This window comes from Takifugu rubripes, chromosome 13 (genome assembly GCF_901000725.2).
Source record: "Takifugu rubripes chromosome 13, fTakRub1.2, whole genome shotgun sequence".
Taxonomy (NCBI): domain Eukaryota; kingdom Metazoa; phylum Chordata; class Actinopteri; order Tetraodontiformes; family Tetraodontidae; genus Takifugu; species Takifugu rubripes.
The window spans coordinates 20,981,607-20,996,943 of NC_042297.1; the positions used below are offsets into that span (position 1 = coordinate 20,981,607).

At 46.1% G+C, this 15,337-nt stretch overlaps 2 protein-coding genes across 4 annotated transcripts in view; one reads left to right on the plus strand and one right to left on the minus strand.

Annotated features, from left to right (window-relative positions):
• Positions 1–13,839, minus strand: part of elp4 (elongator acetyltransferase complex subunit 4) — a 39,339-nt gene extending 25,500 nt beyond the window's left edge. The window contains exons 1-7 of one of the 2 annotated variants that reach the window (XM_029845797.1): positions 13,636–13,839; positions 12,381–12,416; positions 9,401–9,522; positions 8,694–8,822; positions 7,169–7,305; positions 4,811–4,895; positions 2,915–3,103 (exon numbers count right to left, since the gene is read on the minus strand). In XM_029845797.1, the coding sequence (XP_029701657.1) occupies positions 2,915–3,103; positions 4,811–4,895; positions 7,169–7,305; positions 8,694–8,822; positions 9,401–9,522; positions 12,381–12,416; positions 13,636–13,813 (876 nt within the window). In that variant the 5' untranslated portion in view covers positions 13,814–13,839. Of the gene's footprint in view, positions 1–2,914; positions 3,104–4,810; positions 4,896–7,168; positions 7,306–8,687; positions 8,823–9,400; positions 9,523–12,380; positions 12,417–13,635 lie in introns of both variants that reach the window. The other variant, XM_011619096.2, reaches the window with a different exon arrangement.
• A 9-nt stretch (positions 13,840–13,848) lies between these two features.
• immp1l (inner mitochondrial membrane peptidase subunit 1) overlaps positions 13,849–15,337 on the plus strand; it is a 10,737-nt gene continuing 9,248 nt past the window's right edge. The window contains exons 1-3 of one of the 2 annotated variants that reach the window (XM_029845798.1): positions 13,912–13,990; positions 14,824–15,058; positions 15,157–15,209. In XM_029845798.1, the coding sequence (XP_029701658.1) occupies positions 14,878–15,058; positions 15,157–15,209 (234 nt within the window). In that variant the 5' untranslated portion in view covers positions 13,912–13,990; positions 14,824–14,877. Of the gene's footprint in view, positions 13,991–14,823; positions 15,059–15,156; positions 15,210–15,337 lie in introns of both variants that reach the window. The other variant, XM_003977870.3, reaches the window with a different exon arrangement.

Genomic DNA, 15,337 nt, shown 5'->3' on the forward strand with positions numbered 1-15,337 from the left:
TTATTAATTTCTTTGCCTCTTGAATCATTCACGTCCTTCTCTGTGTCGGCTGCCACCGCCTAATGCAGTTTTCATGCCTTCATGTCTTTTCCCTACTCTTTCTTTTTCCTTTTCATTTTTGTCCTACTTTGAAAGTCGGCATTTTCCCCCAGTCGTGGGCCGCAGCACTTAGAGGCTGTCTAAGGTCACTTTAATGTAGCAATTTAAGCTGCTTTAACAATTTGGATGCAAGAAATTATTCCCAATGCTGCTGTTACAGTAAGTCCAAGTTGTCCTTTATATTAAAGAATGAGCCAAAGGTTTGCCTCTATTTCTCCATATTCTATTCTTCTTTAAATACAAAGATAAGACTTCTTGGCCAATTTACAAAAAAAAAAATCAAAGCTTAAGAATCAAAGAAAAGTACTAAAGTGGCAGAAGGGCGAATGCAGCCGAGAGCTTTGCCTTCATCAGAGACTGAACCTCCATATTTTTGGGAACCTTTTTCACGCTTAATGAGTCAAAAATGCCTCATTTCCCAGCAGCTCAGTAACCTGTTACAACCAGATCAACCATTTATCTGACCAGTCACCGATGACCCTCGATGGCCATTCTTGGCCACCGGCGTTCCTTCCTTCCTTTAGCACCTTTTCTTTCGCCCGGGTTACAGACAAAATTACAGACCGAAGAAGCGATTATAGGAAAAGCAATCTAAATGCAGATTGGTGTCATCCTACCAGCTCTTCATCGAAAATCAACTTCAAAATGAAATACTGAAGCAAAACAAACCAAATTGTTGTTGGTTTAATTAAAAAAAGTTGGATATTTTACAAATGACTTATTTTTCATTAGAATTTACTCATTTGTTTTTACACTTGTTTTTGACAACACATTTTGAAGCAAGCAGCCAGTCGGGAGCGAGGCTGAGGAGCGGAGCTCTGCCCAGGTACCCTTGAGCATGGGACCGAACCCACAAACGCTCATGAGGGCCCTGCCATGATCTGGTGACCCATCCGGGGGGGCACCCTACCTAAGCCCATTGTGGACCCCCCCCCGAGCCCAAAGGGATAAAGTGGTGAAGAAGATGAGACGAGATGAGACTCAAGCACTCACGTTTTGGTGCCTAATTTATTCAGGTCCAACACAAAGAGCAGCCTGGGAAGAGTTGGAATGCAGGAGAGAGGGGATCTGGGAAAGGTGTGAGATTTGGAAATGTCCACGGCAGTTGTTGAAGCACTTGGACATTTACACACCCACCACCGATGGAAACGATCCTCCCTAATCATCCCGGAGCTGATTTACATTCTTTTAGCATTGATAAGTCTTTATGTGTGGAAGAATGATGCTTGAAATGTCACATAAAATAATTGTTGAACTAATTTCATTATGAAATCAAAAGCTGCTGTTATACAATGATAAACGCGCGCTCTTCTCATCAACCCTCATAAACGCACATACATCCTGCAACCATTGTGCGTGTGGTGTTTGTGTATACGTCCTCTTCAGCGTGGACATGGATGAAGAGGAAAATGTGATGGAGGAGGACCACACAAGCCTAATTAATGTTTCAGATGGACTGTGGCCCTGGGCTGCTGTGAGGAGGCTTTCAGCAAGTCGCCCAAGTTCCCAAGCTGCTCAATAATGGATAGACAGTCCAGCTTGGTTTTGGCTAGCAAGTCGATGGCTAATAGTCTGGACGGGCAAACGCCACATCTTGTAAGCTAAACTAATGGGACTACAAGTAAAATACTGCTACGGTTTCATTTAGCGTTTCTTACCATGGAAACACTCATGACCTCTTTTCTACCACAACACTAGAGAGTAAACTTATGAGGTCATTTCCTTGTGCCGCTCATTACCATGTTTTGGCTTCATCATCCAACACCTGATACAGTCCAAATTTTCTCCCTCTCCTTGGCTTCTCCTGCCCATTCACTTCACTCCCCAGGGTGGAGAAAAGGGAGGGGACAGATTAAAGGTTTGGAGGCCGGGCCAGAGAAGGACAGGGGCACTTCTCCCACCACAGCTGACATCTGCTAGTTAGCCACTCTACCTTTTTAGACCACGCCAAGGCCTTCCAAGGCTGGAAGCCAGGACGTATTGTGACAACACAGCTGTTCTAACAGTTCACCATGAAGTTACAGTTCTGCATGAGGAACCGAGAACACCCAGACGCAGCGTCCACTGACTTGGTCAGAGGAGGGTTAAAAGTGTTGAAAGTGGAAACAAGCTTCTCTCCTTTTGAATGACCAAGTCTCAGATGGCTTTTCCTGCCAGTGTAATTCTCTGGTCAAATGTCTGGGGGAGGGCTGTGGTCTGCCATATGCCTCAGCAGATGACTCCACCTTCACACTGAGAGGCCAGACTGTACACAGACGCATGCATGCAGACTCAAACCCCCTCCCACAAATACACGCTCATATATCCACACACAAACGTAGCGTAGCCAGAGACACACTCCAACGAGGGAGCAAAATGCTCCGAGTACGGGAGAGGCAAACAAACACTTCAATTGTGCACTCGATTGTGTCTGTTGGGCCGGCGGATGTGTGTGTGTGTGTGTGTGTGTGTGTGTTGGGGGGGGCGGCTCACGACTCTGACTCATATCAGGGTGACACCGCACCACATGGTCGGGAAGAGGCCCCTCCACAGAAGGCTTCGAACTTTGTCTGCACCCCATTAATGACCAAACAAAGCACAAGAAGGGGGTTAAAAAACAACCGATCAACAAAAAGCCGCTCAATCATCGGCAAACTTTCATGACTTTGTCCTCCGGGTACAAAATTTCAAAGATAACAAGAAATGTGAGAAGAACTAAGACAATAATAAACAAGTGAAATCAAATAGTAAAAGAAAAAGTACATTTTGCATAAACAGATGACATCAAAGGTTCTATTGCATCATGGTCACATGATTATGGTCACATGCGTCTTACCTGGATGAGGTGTGATGGCACCGTTACTACGGCGACTGACAGCGACGATCTTAGCAAAGCACGCAGCCCGTAGAGAAACGTAGTAAGAGCATGGCCGTTTGTCGGGTTGTCATGGCAACACAGGTCATCACCCCACAGCGCTGAGCCGAGCGAGTGCAGCCCGATACGGAGGATGTTACGAGAATTGGACTGTGGGACAGAAAAACGGGTCAAATGAAACACGCGCAGAGCTGCAGTCAGACCCAGGTTAAGCAGGAGTTCGGATCTGAAGGGCAAACCTCTACGGCCATCAACAGATTATGTGTGGGGTCATTTTGGGAAGGTGCTGTTTTTTTGGAGCGTGTTCCCCAACACTGGAGAGAGTGACCAGAGAGTGCTCACCAGCACAGACGATCAGAACGCGGAGCCCAAACGTGACTGGACACAACTGCCCAATCACAGAGGCCATCTGACACATGCACAATGGACCTGTCAGACAGGCTTCCAATATGGCCGCCACCCAGAAACCCCAGCACATTCTTGGCACAACAGTGACGCTCCGCAGCCAAGGGGGCCGGGGTAAGGGTGGAGCGCCTTCCCTTGGATCCCACTGCCCCCACCAAAGGAGATCAACAGTGGAGCACTTTCATGAAGATGGAAAAAGTGGCCCAACAGTAGAGGGATATATATCACTGAAACAGAGGAAATGGAGGAGCCTGTCCAAGCTGTGAGAGGGTTTTAACCTTTGCTACAGACGCCTTTTATTTGGGGTTTCTTCACGATGGCTTCTGATGAGTGAGGTGCGAGCCAAGGGTGCTTAACAAAGCTCGGGCCTAAAATATGCTCACTTTTTTCTTCTTTCCTCTCAAACTCTCCACTCCTTTGTGCCTCGCTCTCATTATCTCGTCTGCTTCGCCCCCTCCACTTCCTTTCCCAACAGAATGACCTAAGCCTTGGTTGGATGCTGCAGAGGATCTCATGCATCTAAGGAAAATAAACCCTATTGTTCCTGGGAGATTTTTACAGCTGCCTCATATATTTCCACACTCGAGTCTGCATTGACCCTCTACAATGGTCAAGACGACAGTTACACTCCTTCCATGGGGGGGGGGGGGGATACGGCGGTCGTTGGTTTAAAAAGTTCTATTTTGAATCAGGAGCAAATGTGGTGTGAAGATTGTGACTGAGGTTAGCCACACAGGCGACATCCTCCAGGTGATTCATCCTTGTTCTGATAGTTACTGAGAGATTTTAAAGGAAAAATAATCAAAATTTTTAGTTTAGATTCAGATTAGCACTAAAAAACTGGGCTTTAATCCACCAGAACCAAGAAACTTCGTGGCAGCCTGAATTCCAGGACTGTGCCAACAGCACGGCGGGAGGTCAGCAGGTCATCTGGAGAATGAGTGACAGCAGGTACAACGGCCCTGAAGGTTCACACACACACTCACACACACACACTCTCACACACACACACACACACTCACTCACTCAGTCACTCACTCACACACACACACACACTCACTCACACACACACACTCTCACACACACACACACTCACACACACACCTGTATATATATTTATTTGCTTAAATCTATGCGTTATATATTTCTTTTTGCTGACATGGGCACATTTGGCCCTGGGGAAACAGATGGGACGTGGACGTTTCTGGCAGTCTGTTGAAATGTGTCAGATATTAAAAAGATGTGTGTCAAAGGTAAGACACACACAGCTGGGGCACACAGGTGAGGCCAAATTGAGCAGGTGAGAGAAAGGTAAACACATGGGAGAGTGGTGGGTGGGATGTGACAGACCAGGAGATGGGGGGGGGTCACACGTGCACACGTTCTCCTCAGCAGAATCTCTGCAGAAGCGACACACAACGTTGAAGAACCAAAGTCCCCGTCCCTTCTTACCATGGGAGTTGCTAAATCAAACCCTTTCTTGTGTATGAGCTCCTGGAGGGACGTCAGTAATGCAGAGTAGGACTCAAGCCCGGTGCTGCAAAAGACAGGAAGTGACATAAGAGAAGAGGAGTGAGATACAGAAACTGCACGGGACACCATTTTGGATGAAATCGGGCCAAGCCTATCAGCACAGAGGCTTAATCCTCCATGACTGGAATATGCTCCTCCTGACTGTGCTTTTTTGGAGCCACTGAAGCAGACAGATGATCCATATCAAGAGATCCAATTAATTTATGTGGTTGATTAAATTACAACATGACTGGTTCTCTGTCAGCTCCCTGAAGATCTGATTGTGCAGAGACAGACTGACAGATGATCTGCACATATGGACAAACATTCACGCAAACAAAGCTGGTGAGTGCGGGGATGGGGGGAATTAATGGAACGATAGCTTAAATTAAGAGGGAGCAGCATTTTGCTGTTTAATCAGGGGCGAGATGTGCACGGCTGACAAAAGGCTCAGGGATGTTTACTGCTGAGCCCGCCGTGCGTCTATGTGTTAGCCAATAGCAATGTTAACCCCAGCCTTTACACAGCCCCCCCCCCCATCTAAGACTGCTCCAACACTGTAATGACCACTCTGTAGTGAGCCACACTGGGCTGATATCTCAGCTGTCAGTTGGACCTGCGGTGTTGAAAACCTTGGTCACATGTCAACAGTTCTGCATAAAGAACAGTAATACACACTTCTCTTGATTACACTTGAGCCAAGAATATCCATGTACTCTATTTCAGTTATTCAGTGTGACAATGGTGCCTCCTGACCCCGCTGGGGCTAATGATAGAGTTGGTTTGGAGAAAGAAGGACACTTACCCTCCATGGCCTCTCTGCCCATGCCCCTGCTCAGAGGCAGGGGGCTGGGATGCTTTCGTGTGCAGTGGCAGTCATTGTGTAGGACAGCATTGTGTTTTAGCTACCCCTACTGAGCACCCCTTATTCAGGTACCAAAGAAAAGGCCTAGGTGCTTAGCTACAGGGGCTAGCATGTCAGATAATTAGGATCGTACAGAGAGAAGCTTCTCTTTAACAGCATTTCTCTGCGAGAGAGCAAAGAAAGAAGATGAGAAGGGGGATGCCTGGTCTTAAACAACAGGATCTGTATCACCTAGAGAGCAATTTGTGCCAATTATGCCTTCAAGTGAAACAGAGCAATTTAACAGCTAGGGTATCAACATGGGGCTGTGGACACGTGCAAGGGGGAGTATCCTGTTCAGGACTGCGTGTGTTAGATCTGCATGCATGTGTATGTGCGTTCGTGCATTGGTGCCAGTCGTGGGGCGGAGCTGGGGGCACAATGGTGTGTTGCAGGTGTAGGTTCCTGCTGTCATAATGTCTGTGAGACCAAAGATCCATTCAAACAGCAGAACATTAGCACCATGTCAGTCGTACGCGGTGCATTATACTGCAAACACCAATGAAGGCAGCTTCCTGTTCTTTCAGCTGCTCCACGCTAATCGTCATTATAAACTGCTGAAGTCAGATGCAGATCAACACAGCAATGTTGTCAACATAGTGGGGCTGCACACTTTCCATGTGTTTGCATTGCTGCTATGCTAAATGGACTGTTTGCTGAAATCAAGGCTGAGGGGTTCTGTGAGGCCTGGCGTGTGTCCTCTGTGCTCCAGATTGCTGTATTTACTCTGGGCGCCTGAGTGTGCCTTCGTGTGCCCTTGTGTGCTCAGCAGCACTCTCTAAGTAAAGAGGTTGCACGACCTTTGAACCCTACGTACACTCAACGCAGGAAAACTCAAACAGACGCTCAGCAAACAAAAAGCTTGTTTGATTAGACTTATGCAGCTTTTTCCAAGGATGTCTTAAGCCCTTGGCAATAAAGACAGAGGAGTCTGTATCAGTCATGAGCAAAGGGGATTGAAAGCATGCACTGGTGTGTATTTTATTAAAATCATTCAAAATTAGCCTTTAATTAGTCCTTTAATTGACTGCAATAGAAGCGTAGCAACAATTTCTACCTGTGACTGCGTCATGTCAAGTACCAGGTACAAACACAAGGTTTTTTAAGGTATAAAGTAGCAGAGGCCAAAACATTATTACGGTTGTTATTTTTCAGAAAAGCTGTGTGAGTGTTCCTGAGGTGAGCTTCCTACTCTTTGCCCACCATCTCTCGGCATTTGCAGTGTTTTATCTGGAAACTCTGTTGACACCTTGTTTGTTCACCTGTGTTCTGCTGATGGTGTCTCATTCTAGAAACAGTGTTTTGTGGATGACGTCTGCTTCGTGTGCTTGCGCTCTGCAGATGGTGTCTCATTGGTTGGGAAGCTTTCTGCCGATGTTGTCTTGTCGTCTTACCTGCGTGTGGATGATGCCTGGTTGGGATGCTCGGGGATGTAGAAGCGGTGGCACCTGGCTGCCTGGCGAATTTCTGGCTCCATTGTCTTGGAGACATCGTAGTAGTGCCCAAAACGGGATGAGGATGCCAGTGCACTCTGAGGAGGTCAACAAATGGAAACACTTCAAACCTGCAGCTGAAGTGGCCTTGGTTGATTTTTACTCCAGGCTCGTTTGTCACAGCTTGACTTAACCAAATGATGTGCCAGCGACCGATTCCCATTAGAATGAAGCGATTCTTAAAAAGAAAGATTGGGTTTGTCTTTTTAATATGTTAATTGAGCGTGTTTTACAATACTGTGGTAAAGCAATTGCATTGTTTATGGGTCAGTCCTCGACATTTGTGCGGCAGATAACCACAGTTAAATAACCACTACGGCCACACTCTTAATCATTTCTTCACATAAATGTCCACTTCTGGCTGTGAAAGCAAACATGTCAGGGACGCCGGGGAAGGCGGATGTTTTCCTGCAGCTGAAAGAGAGAGTTTGAGCTCTTCTCTCTCAGTGAAACCAGGGATTCCATTGTTACAAGGACCCTTAATCTACTCCTAATCTGGATTAGGGCCCCCGGTGTGTCCCTCTCCTGGCAGGACGAGGGGGTCAGCAGGGCAGGGGGGTCAGGGGCTCATCTTCTCTTTGTGAGCAAGGCAACCCGCTTAGCGTTCCATCTCCGCCCTGATGGCCTCACCTTTGATCTGATGTCTTCATCAGGAGAGCGACACAGTGGGCCATGCCGGGAGAGGTGTGTGTAAGGGGAAAGTAAGCGTTGACTCTGGGGGTGAATTTGGGATGCAAATCCTCTGTTGGGGCTTACTAGTGCTTTGTAAAGACGATTTTACAGGGAAGGGGGGAGAGGTGAGGAAAGGACACAGATATAAAGAAGTTTCCAGGGAGAGAGAAAGAGAGAGAGGATCCCCCGGGACACACTGTGCTGTTAATCCACATAGCGATATGGATTATAGACAGAAGGGGGGAGACTGCAGAGAAATACAAGGGGAGGGTCACCCCTCAAAAGCGGAAGAAAGAGTGTAGTGCTGCCGACCCTAGCAGGGGGAAAGGCAGGGATTTGGGGGACGATGGAGGCGCTGGTCTGGGTCATAGGGTTGAGCGAGCAGACATGTCAATGCACAGACTGCAAAGTAGTCTTGTTTCCCAGGCTAAGCAGGGGTGCTGGGCATGTGTGTGTCTATGTGAGCTGGAGACCAGTGAAAAGCCTACCTATTGCCAGCTAAGTGTGAGTAATCTGGTCAAGCCCTGAAAGGAGAGGCCGAGGCCTCATTCACTCCACAAAGTAGTTTAGAAGCTCATGGATTTAGTGGTGAAGACAATTGCCACACCACTAAGAACAGAAAGCCAGTGCTGCCACACACTTGTTCAGCTAAGAAAATTGTTCTGGTCAAAAGCTTTCGGATTATTTTGTAGTGTGCTCCCAGTGCATGTGTGATGGATAACGTGATGTGCACGTTTTGAAAGGTAACCTGCACTTTTGGAAGATTCTGGTAGCGCCAGGCTATCTTCATGGCATCCAAACCATGCTGAGGGTCACATGACAGCCTGGACGGCTCCACCGGTGTGTGACCAGCAACATCATCCAAAATAGGAGCTGGGAGTTCCTATTGGAACAAAAAATGAGTCCAGTACACTTAAACAGGTAGAGTGTAATAAACCCTTCATAAACACAGCAATAGCATTATTATTTTTCCAACTAACATCATTTGTGCTGATGAAAAAAAACAGAATTTAACCAGGAACAACGCCGTTTTTACCAGACTCACTTTTAAATTGCAATGGAAAATCTGTTGCAGATTAGCATAACATGACTTAGCAATAAAACATTAAATGATGTTATATATCCCCAAAGGGAATCACCCCTCTCTTAATAAGCCTTTGATATGTAAAGAGAGGGTGAGGCTGTGACCCCTCCCACTATCAATCAGTAGCAGAAAGACCCTCCTCCCATATGATGGCTGACAGTCAGCTTCTGGGGTAATGGTTCTCTTAATAGGGCCGTGGATCCTGAAACATCTGAACAATGCTGCAAGCATGCCACCCTCGACCTCTCAGATGCCCCCCGACCCTGACGCACCCCGAAGAAAGCTGTGTGCACACAACACCTGGCACATCAGGGCGTGCTCGGCAACTTCTGCTCAGGAGGTGGACAGAAAGCAGGTTTAATGTCAATAGATCATACCTGTAGGAGGTCATCTGGGCTTTCCTGAGCTGTTGAAACAAAAAGTTCATGTCGACACACCACTCCTTCTGCCAGGAAGTACTTTAAGACCATACGAGAGTAGCTGTCGTAGCGGTCCTCCTCTAAAAAAGTAAAACACGTCTGTTAGAATATGTCCACATCTATGTGAGAGCACACCGAGGAAGAGGATCCGCTCAAGCACACACTGCTATACACACACCTGCATCTTCAGCACGGTGTTGGTGTTTAAATCAAATAGGAATCAACATCTGGGTCTCGTCTCACACACCAAACCTACAGCGCTTCATGACCTCATCACACCAGACAGGTGTAATCGATGTAAGGACCTTTACTAAAGCTACCTTTTGATGTGGCAATGGCCACGGCACGGGGCTGTGACCATCTAAGCAGAGCAGACATGTTTTGCACTCTTGTTAGTGTCCACCTACCACAGGAACTACCAATAGAAGGTGAGGGGGAGACACCTGTCTCAAGCGTTCACCTGAAGCTTCCCTGCCAGAGATTCCATCTGCCTGATGACTGACAGGAGGAGGCAGAAGTAGGATCAGCTGGGCTTGGGCTTAAAGCACTTCTTGGCATTGTGTTCCTTTTACTCTCTCAGCTTTTTGAAGCGCAGCAGCAGAAACAGGTGAATTTAGCTCCACCGAGGTGGTTTTGGTGGCATCAACCAAACGTAAAGAGCAAGTTAGAATGTAAATGAAACAGATTCTTTTGGAATCTGGCATTTCCCACTGAAAACAAAGTGGCCACCCAGACATTCCACCAAACAAACCCACTAAAATGTGTGCACCACCATGAACCCCCTGAAGGAGGGCACATGAGTGTACCCAGCATGCTGCTGCTGCTTCCTGTCACAATTATCAATTTGTAAGGATTTCAGAGGGCTGCCCACACAATGACGCATCCGTGGGGTCAGGGACAAAGACTGCAGAGACAGCAGCTAAATGTAAGAGTCTCACAGATCCGACAGCTTTGGAATGACATCCTGATGTGTCATCCTTAAACATTCGGAGAATCCCCCCCCCCACCTTCCAGTACTCCAGGTCTGTGTCCTCACCTACGGACTGAGGATGGCCCAGGAAATTCCAGGGCTCTTCAATTTGTTGTCGGTGGGGCTCCCTGTTCTCTTATTGATGGGTTTCTAGGTCAGCGGGCCTTTGTGGCTTTCAGCAGGCCCCACAAAGACTCCCAGATGGGCCCTCTCAAGATGGGACCTATTGTGGCAGTGTTTCTATGGGAGTCTTACAAATGGAACCTCCAGGAGTCATTAGGCTGTTGAGGCGGGGGGTAAAGGAGGGGGTGAGAGGTGGCGGGGGTATACGAGCAACAAGGGGTGGGGGGGGTCATATCTTTGAGGTAGATCAGTCACTCCGGACAGTCATGGGGCGAGGGGCTTTTTTTGCTTTTTGCTTAGTCTCTCTAAGTTTTTATAAAGAAAGAAACGCCTCTGCTTCATTTGACTGGCCGGGGGAGTGAGCTCACAACACCACTGCATCATATCTGCCAGAGCTGCAGGGGAGGAGCCGCATATCTAGGTCAGCCCCCCCCCCCTTATGAATCTTTGGTTCACGAAGATGCAATATTTCATCAGAGCTGCATTTACATCTGCGTGTCAGCCGCAAAAATACGTCCACACAAACATTGGATGAACAGAGAGCTTCAGGAGCTGATGCTGTTGGGGGGGGGGGGGGTTAAATAGCATTAAGACAGTGTTGTTTCATTACATTTAAGGTTTAAAACCATATACCTGACATATACCTGCATTTAAACGTCTACTGAATTGTGTCATGTCCATAAATAAGCACAGCACTTGTGTAATCAATTCAACGATGTCTCTTCCTTGTAGTCGTTTCTCTAATTATTTTGGTTTTTTTTAATCATGCTGTGATTATTAAAACAAAACAAAAACAAACAATTCCTCCAATGATCCTGCTTCTAACTGTAAATTCTAAAACTGGATTCCTACAGGTTTTTTTTGTCACTGTCTACGATGGGGAGACTATGTTCAAACAATGAGGAGATATTAAAGGATGATTAACATGATGAGCGCATTGAGGGTAAAACGAGTAAAAGTGATGGAATGACACCAAACATGGGCAGTATAATGAGAGCCCGTTAGCTTTGCTGCGCCTCTTGCACAACATGAGGGATGAGCGATCTTCAGACAGCAGCCATACTGAGCTGATCCCCCGTGGACAAATCAGGACGGACAGCTCAAGACACTTCAAAGGCAAACGGCGGCCGGTCGGGTAATTTTAATTCCGCGGCTCACAAACGGGCCATCACAAGTAAAGGGGGCAGACTGTAGGAGATGACAAACACAAACAAACACACGCTCCCATCTAAGCCATCCCACCCAGTCACACCACAGCACAGTGCACGCACGCACGCACAGCGCTTCCACAGACAAACACAAGAACACGCACACATGCATTTCACCTTTACTGCGTCTCTCATTACCAGATGAAACCAACCGTACATTGATTCACAAAATGGAAGGGAAGAACGCATTAGTGTATAATCACCGACTGCTGCATCGATTGGGGGTGAATTAAAGGGCAAAGCAATATCATCAGTTGGTAGAGGCCTTTGCTTCAAGTGGAAACAAGACTACCTTAACCTCACTGTCTACCAGCCAGGCTATGATGGATGATAATAACAATAATAATACAGTGGGAGGCATTTATGTTCCAAAAAACTCACTTGCTTTGAATATATAACTAAAAACTTTTATGGCTCGTCTGTTGGTTAGCAACAGCGTGAGGATGTAGCTGAACTGGGAAGATTTCTGGCCCTCGGGGAATGAAGGACTGCATCTTGAAATTTAAACTGCAGGCCTGAGAAAATTCCATATATATGTAATTATTAAAATTGCTAAAACTGGTGTAAATGTGCAGAAAGTAAACCTGACTAAAGAGAGCATTTAATTCACATATAATGTGCTGGTTCTGAGTCTCACCTATGAGAAGGACGGTTCCGACTGCCAACCCTCCACCTGTTTGGGAAGATGAAACAGTATTGAATGAGGCGTTTTCTCCCTTCAGAGCGGCGGCAGAATGAGCTGGTGTCACAGCAGGCTGTTGCCTTTCTCATGGTGAGAAAATCACAGGTGATGGAAATAATGATTGCTGTGTTCTTAAGAGTTCCTGAAAGCTGTGTCAGTGTGACAACGAGCCCGCAGCCGCCGCCTTTAACATAGGTACACTTGTGATCTTCCAGCACAAAAAAAATCTAATTATGTAGATAAGAGTTCATTTCTCTTGTCCTACTTGCCTAATGGTGGCTGATACAGCTGAAAGGACCCCCCCCCCCCACCCCCCCAACACCCGATATTGTTCTCATACAAAGTTATATCTGCTGCAATCGATGACAGAATTCTTGAGATTGGTGTTTACATGGTGGCATTACAATGACCTTTTCCCTAGCCGAATGACTCCCCCAGCAGTGTCTGACAGCAAGTGTGGCTACATTAGCAGGCGCTACGATAATCGGTAGCGAAATTTAAAGGCCTTTTCCAATTTACAAACAAGCAAAAAATAAGTTTTAGGCCACAACAATATACATTTTTTGAAAATCATGGAAAGAGGAGGAAGTAAGAATGAGAGGAAAACAGTTTGGTAAGCAGTTTCCCATTAAGGAGCCTCTGTGGATACTCTAATACACCTGCAGCAGCACCGACGTGTCTGAGGGGTCTGCAGATGTTCTGCCTTTTTCAGCTCCGTCTGAGCTTTGGGAGCTTTCCTGGTTTTGTACACTGCTGGCTGATCACAGATTCATTTCCTTCAAGCAGAGCAACCGCAATACACCACAAATGTATTTGCTTTCTGATTGTCAAAAGTTGCACCACAAATGTGTAACATTTTTATTTCTTCACCTTCACCTATTATCCTGTCAAAATGAGGTGGTATGATAAGAAAACCTGCAAAAGTTCGATGTGCACTTCCACTGTGCGATGCATTTTTATTTTTCAGTCAGAAATCCCAATATTACTTAATGGACATGTACAGAAAAATGCCACTGAAACCTCCCTCATTTCTCAGTCACATTATATAGAGTGTTTTAGGGGGGAAAAAAATCGTTGGACTCACAAGTAGTTTAACAGAATAAGTTGAAAGGTTGGAACTGCCTATTTTCTTAAAATAAAACTCTACATAAATACAACCATAAACATTCCAATACAACGGTGCTAGCGTCTGTTTAAAACGTCAACTAACCGAGCAGATAGTCGAGTGATGTGACACCTGTGGACACAAGCAGCTGGCCATTCTGCACCGACGGTCTGGAGCCAGGTATCGCGATTAATTTGCTCCTTGTTTTCTTCTGAAAACTGGTAGTATTGAAGGAAGAACGTTCAGCAGAGGGCTTATCCACACCGCTCATGGGCGCTGCCATACTGCTTCTGACTCTTGAAACTGTTTTGGACGATCTCGTCCAATCAGAGAGGAGTTTGCTACTTCTCAACCAATGAGAGTCGCGGTTAGTGGAAGGTCCCCAGTGATCGCGCTCAAAGCGGAAGTGTATTATTTTGATAAGTTCGTGGTCGGGGCGTTTGAATCACTTCGTTTTTACGTGAGTAAAACTGCTCATTATTCAAACGTTTGATGTTTATTTCCTGTTTTAAAGGCCACGTGTCTGGTTTCAACATTGTTTGCAACGCAACGTTATCGAATTTCCAATATCATCTAAAATGAATGCGCTTGTGTTCTGCCTGAAACATTTATGCCATCTGGGGTTGGACCATAATATTAGATGCTTTAGTTAGTTAATAAAGAGTCCGTGTTCTTCTGTTGGTAAATGCGCGTTCAATATATTGACTATCTGCATCACAGGATTCTCTAGATTAAAAGGTTTCTAAAAGCCTTTTAAAACATTGTTTCTCCACACAATCCGCTAATTCAGTCAATATTGGGGGGCAAAAATCTTTAAAATATTCATATATCAAACATATATTGAATATTCATATATCAAACAATTCTCTATATTTGGTGATAATGCTGATATTAATTTTATAGGTTTACAGGATTGATGATAATAATCTGCCCTTATGCTTATTTTGGAATGTTTTTATTGTTATCAATGAAACTCTCTCCAGTTAGTCAAAAAGGTACAAGTGTGAGCAGGATCTGTCAAAAATGGGAAGAAAACAGGCAGCTGCAGAAGGAATTTATTCAGTAAACCAGCGTTCTGCATGACTTAATACTGGCCGACTAAAGATGGGCCGCTAATCCTGAGCAGGGCAATAAAAAGCTCTGTGGAAGGAAAAGGCCAGAGGCAGCTGAAGATCATGGGACACTGTGAGGCACGAGAGGAAGCAATAGCCCAACTGCTCACTTTACAAATGCTCACAGCAGAGGCAGCCCTGATGTTTTGACAGCACAGTTGAGCTTTATATATGCTGACAGGAGAATGGAGCAGCACTGGCCACGCTGTAGGAAGCATAGAAGAGACGAGTAAGGATGCGCTGGCTGACCTACACGGCGCAAGGCGGCGGGCCTGCCTCGGCATGTGTGACGGCCCGGCACTTCTGGAGCACAATTCCAGTCCAACTGTTCCCAAAAAAGTCTCATAATTTCCCTCCTCTTCAACAAGTCATGTGTGCACGTGTGTTTTCCTGCAGCCGTTGTTGTGGGTGTTATGGTTGGTGTATCTGATGGAGCTGTATAATGGCAGTAGTCATAACATGTCAGACCTTTCCTGCTCACGTTGTTTTGGTTGCTTCTCTCTGATTCTGCCAGCTGCTGCGACCAGGAGCAGAATTTCTGTGTCCGGATGCCAGATTATCATCAATGTGAGCCATATTTATTTTGTTGGTGTTGACAGTGAAGTAATATTCTGAGCCCACGGGGACAAAAACGACGGATTTGGATTTGAACACAAGGCTAATTTAGTCTCAAGTTTGGACTTTTTCCATATTTT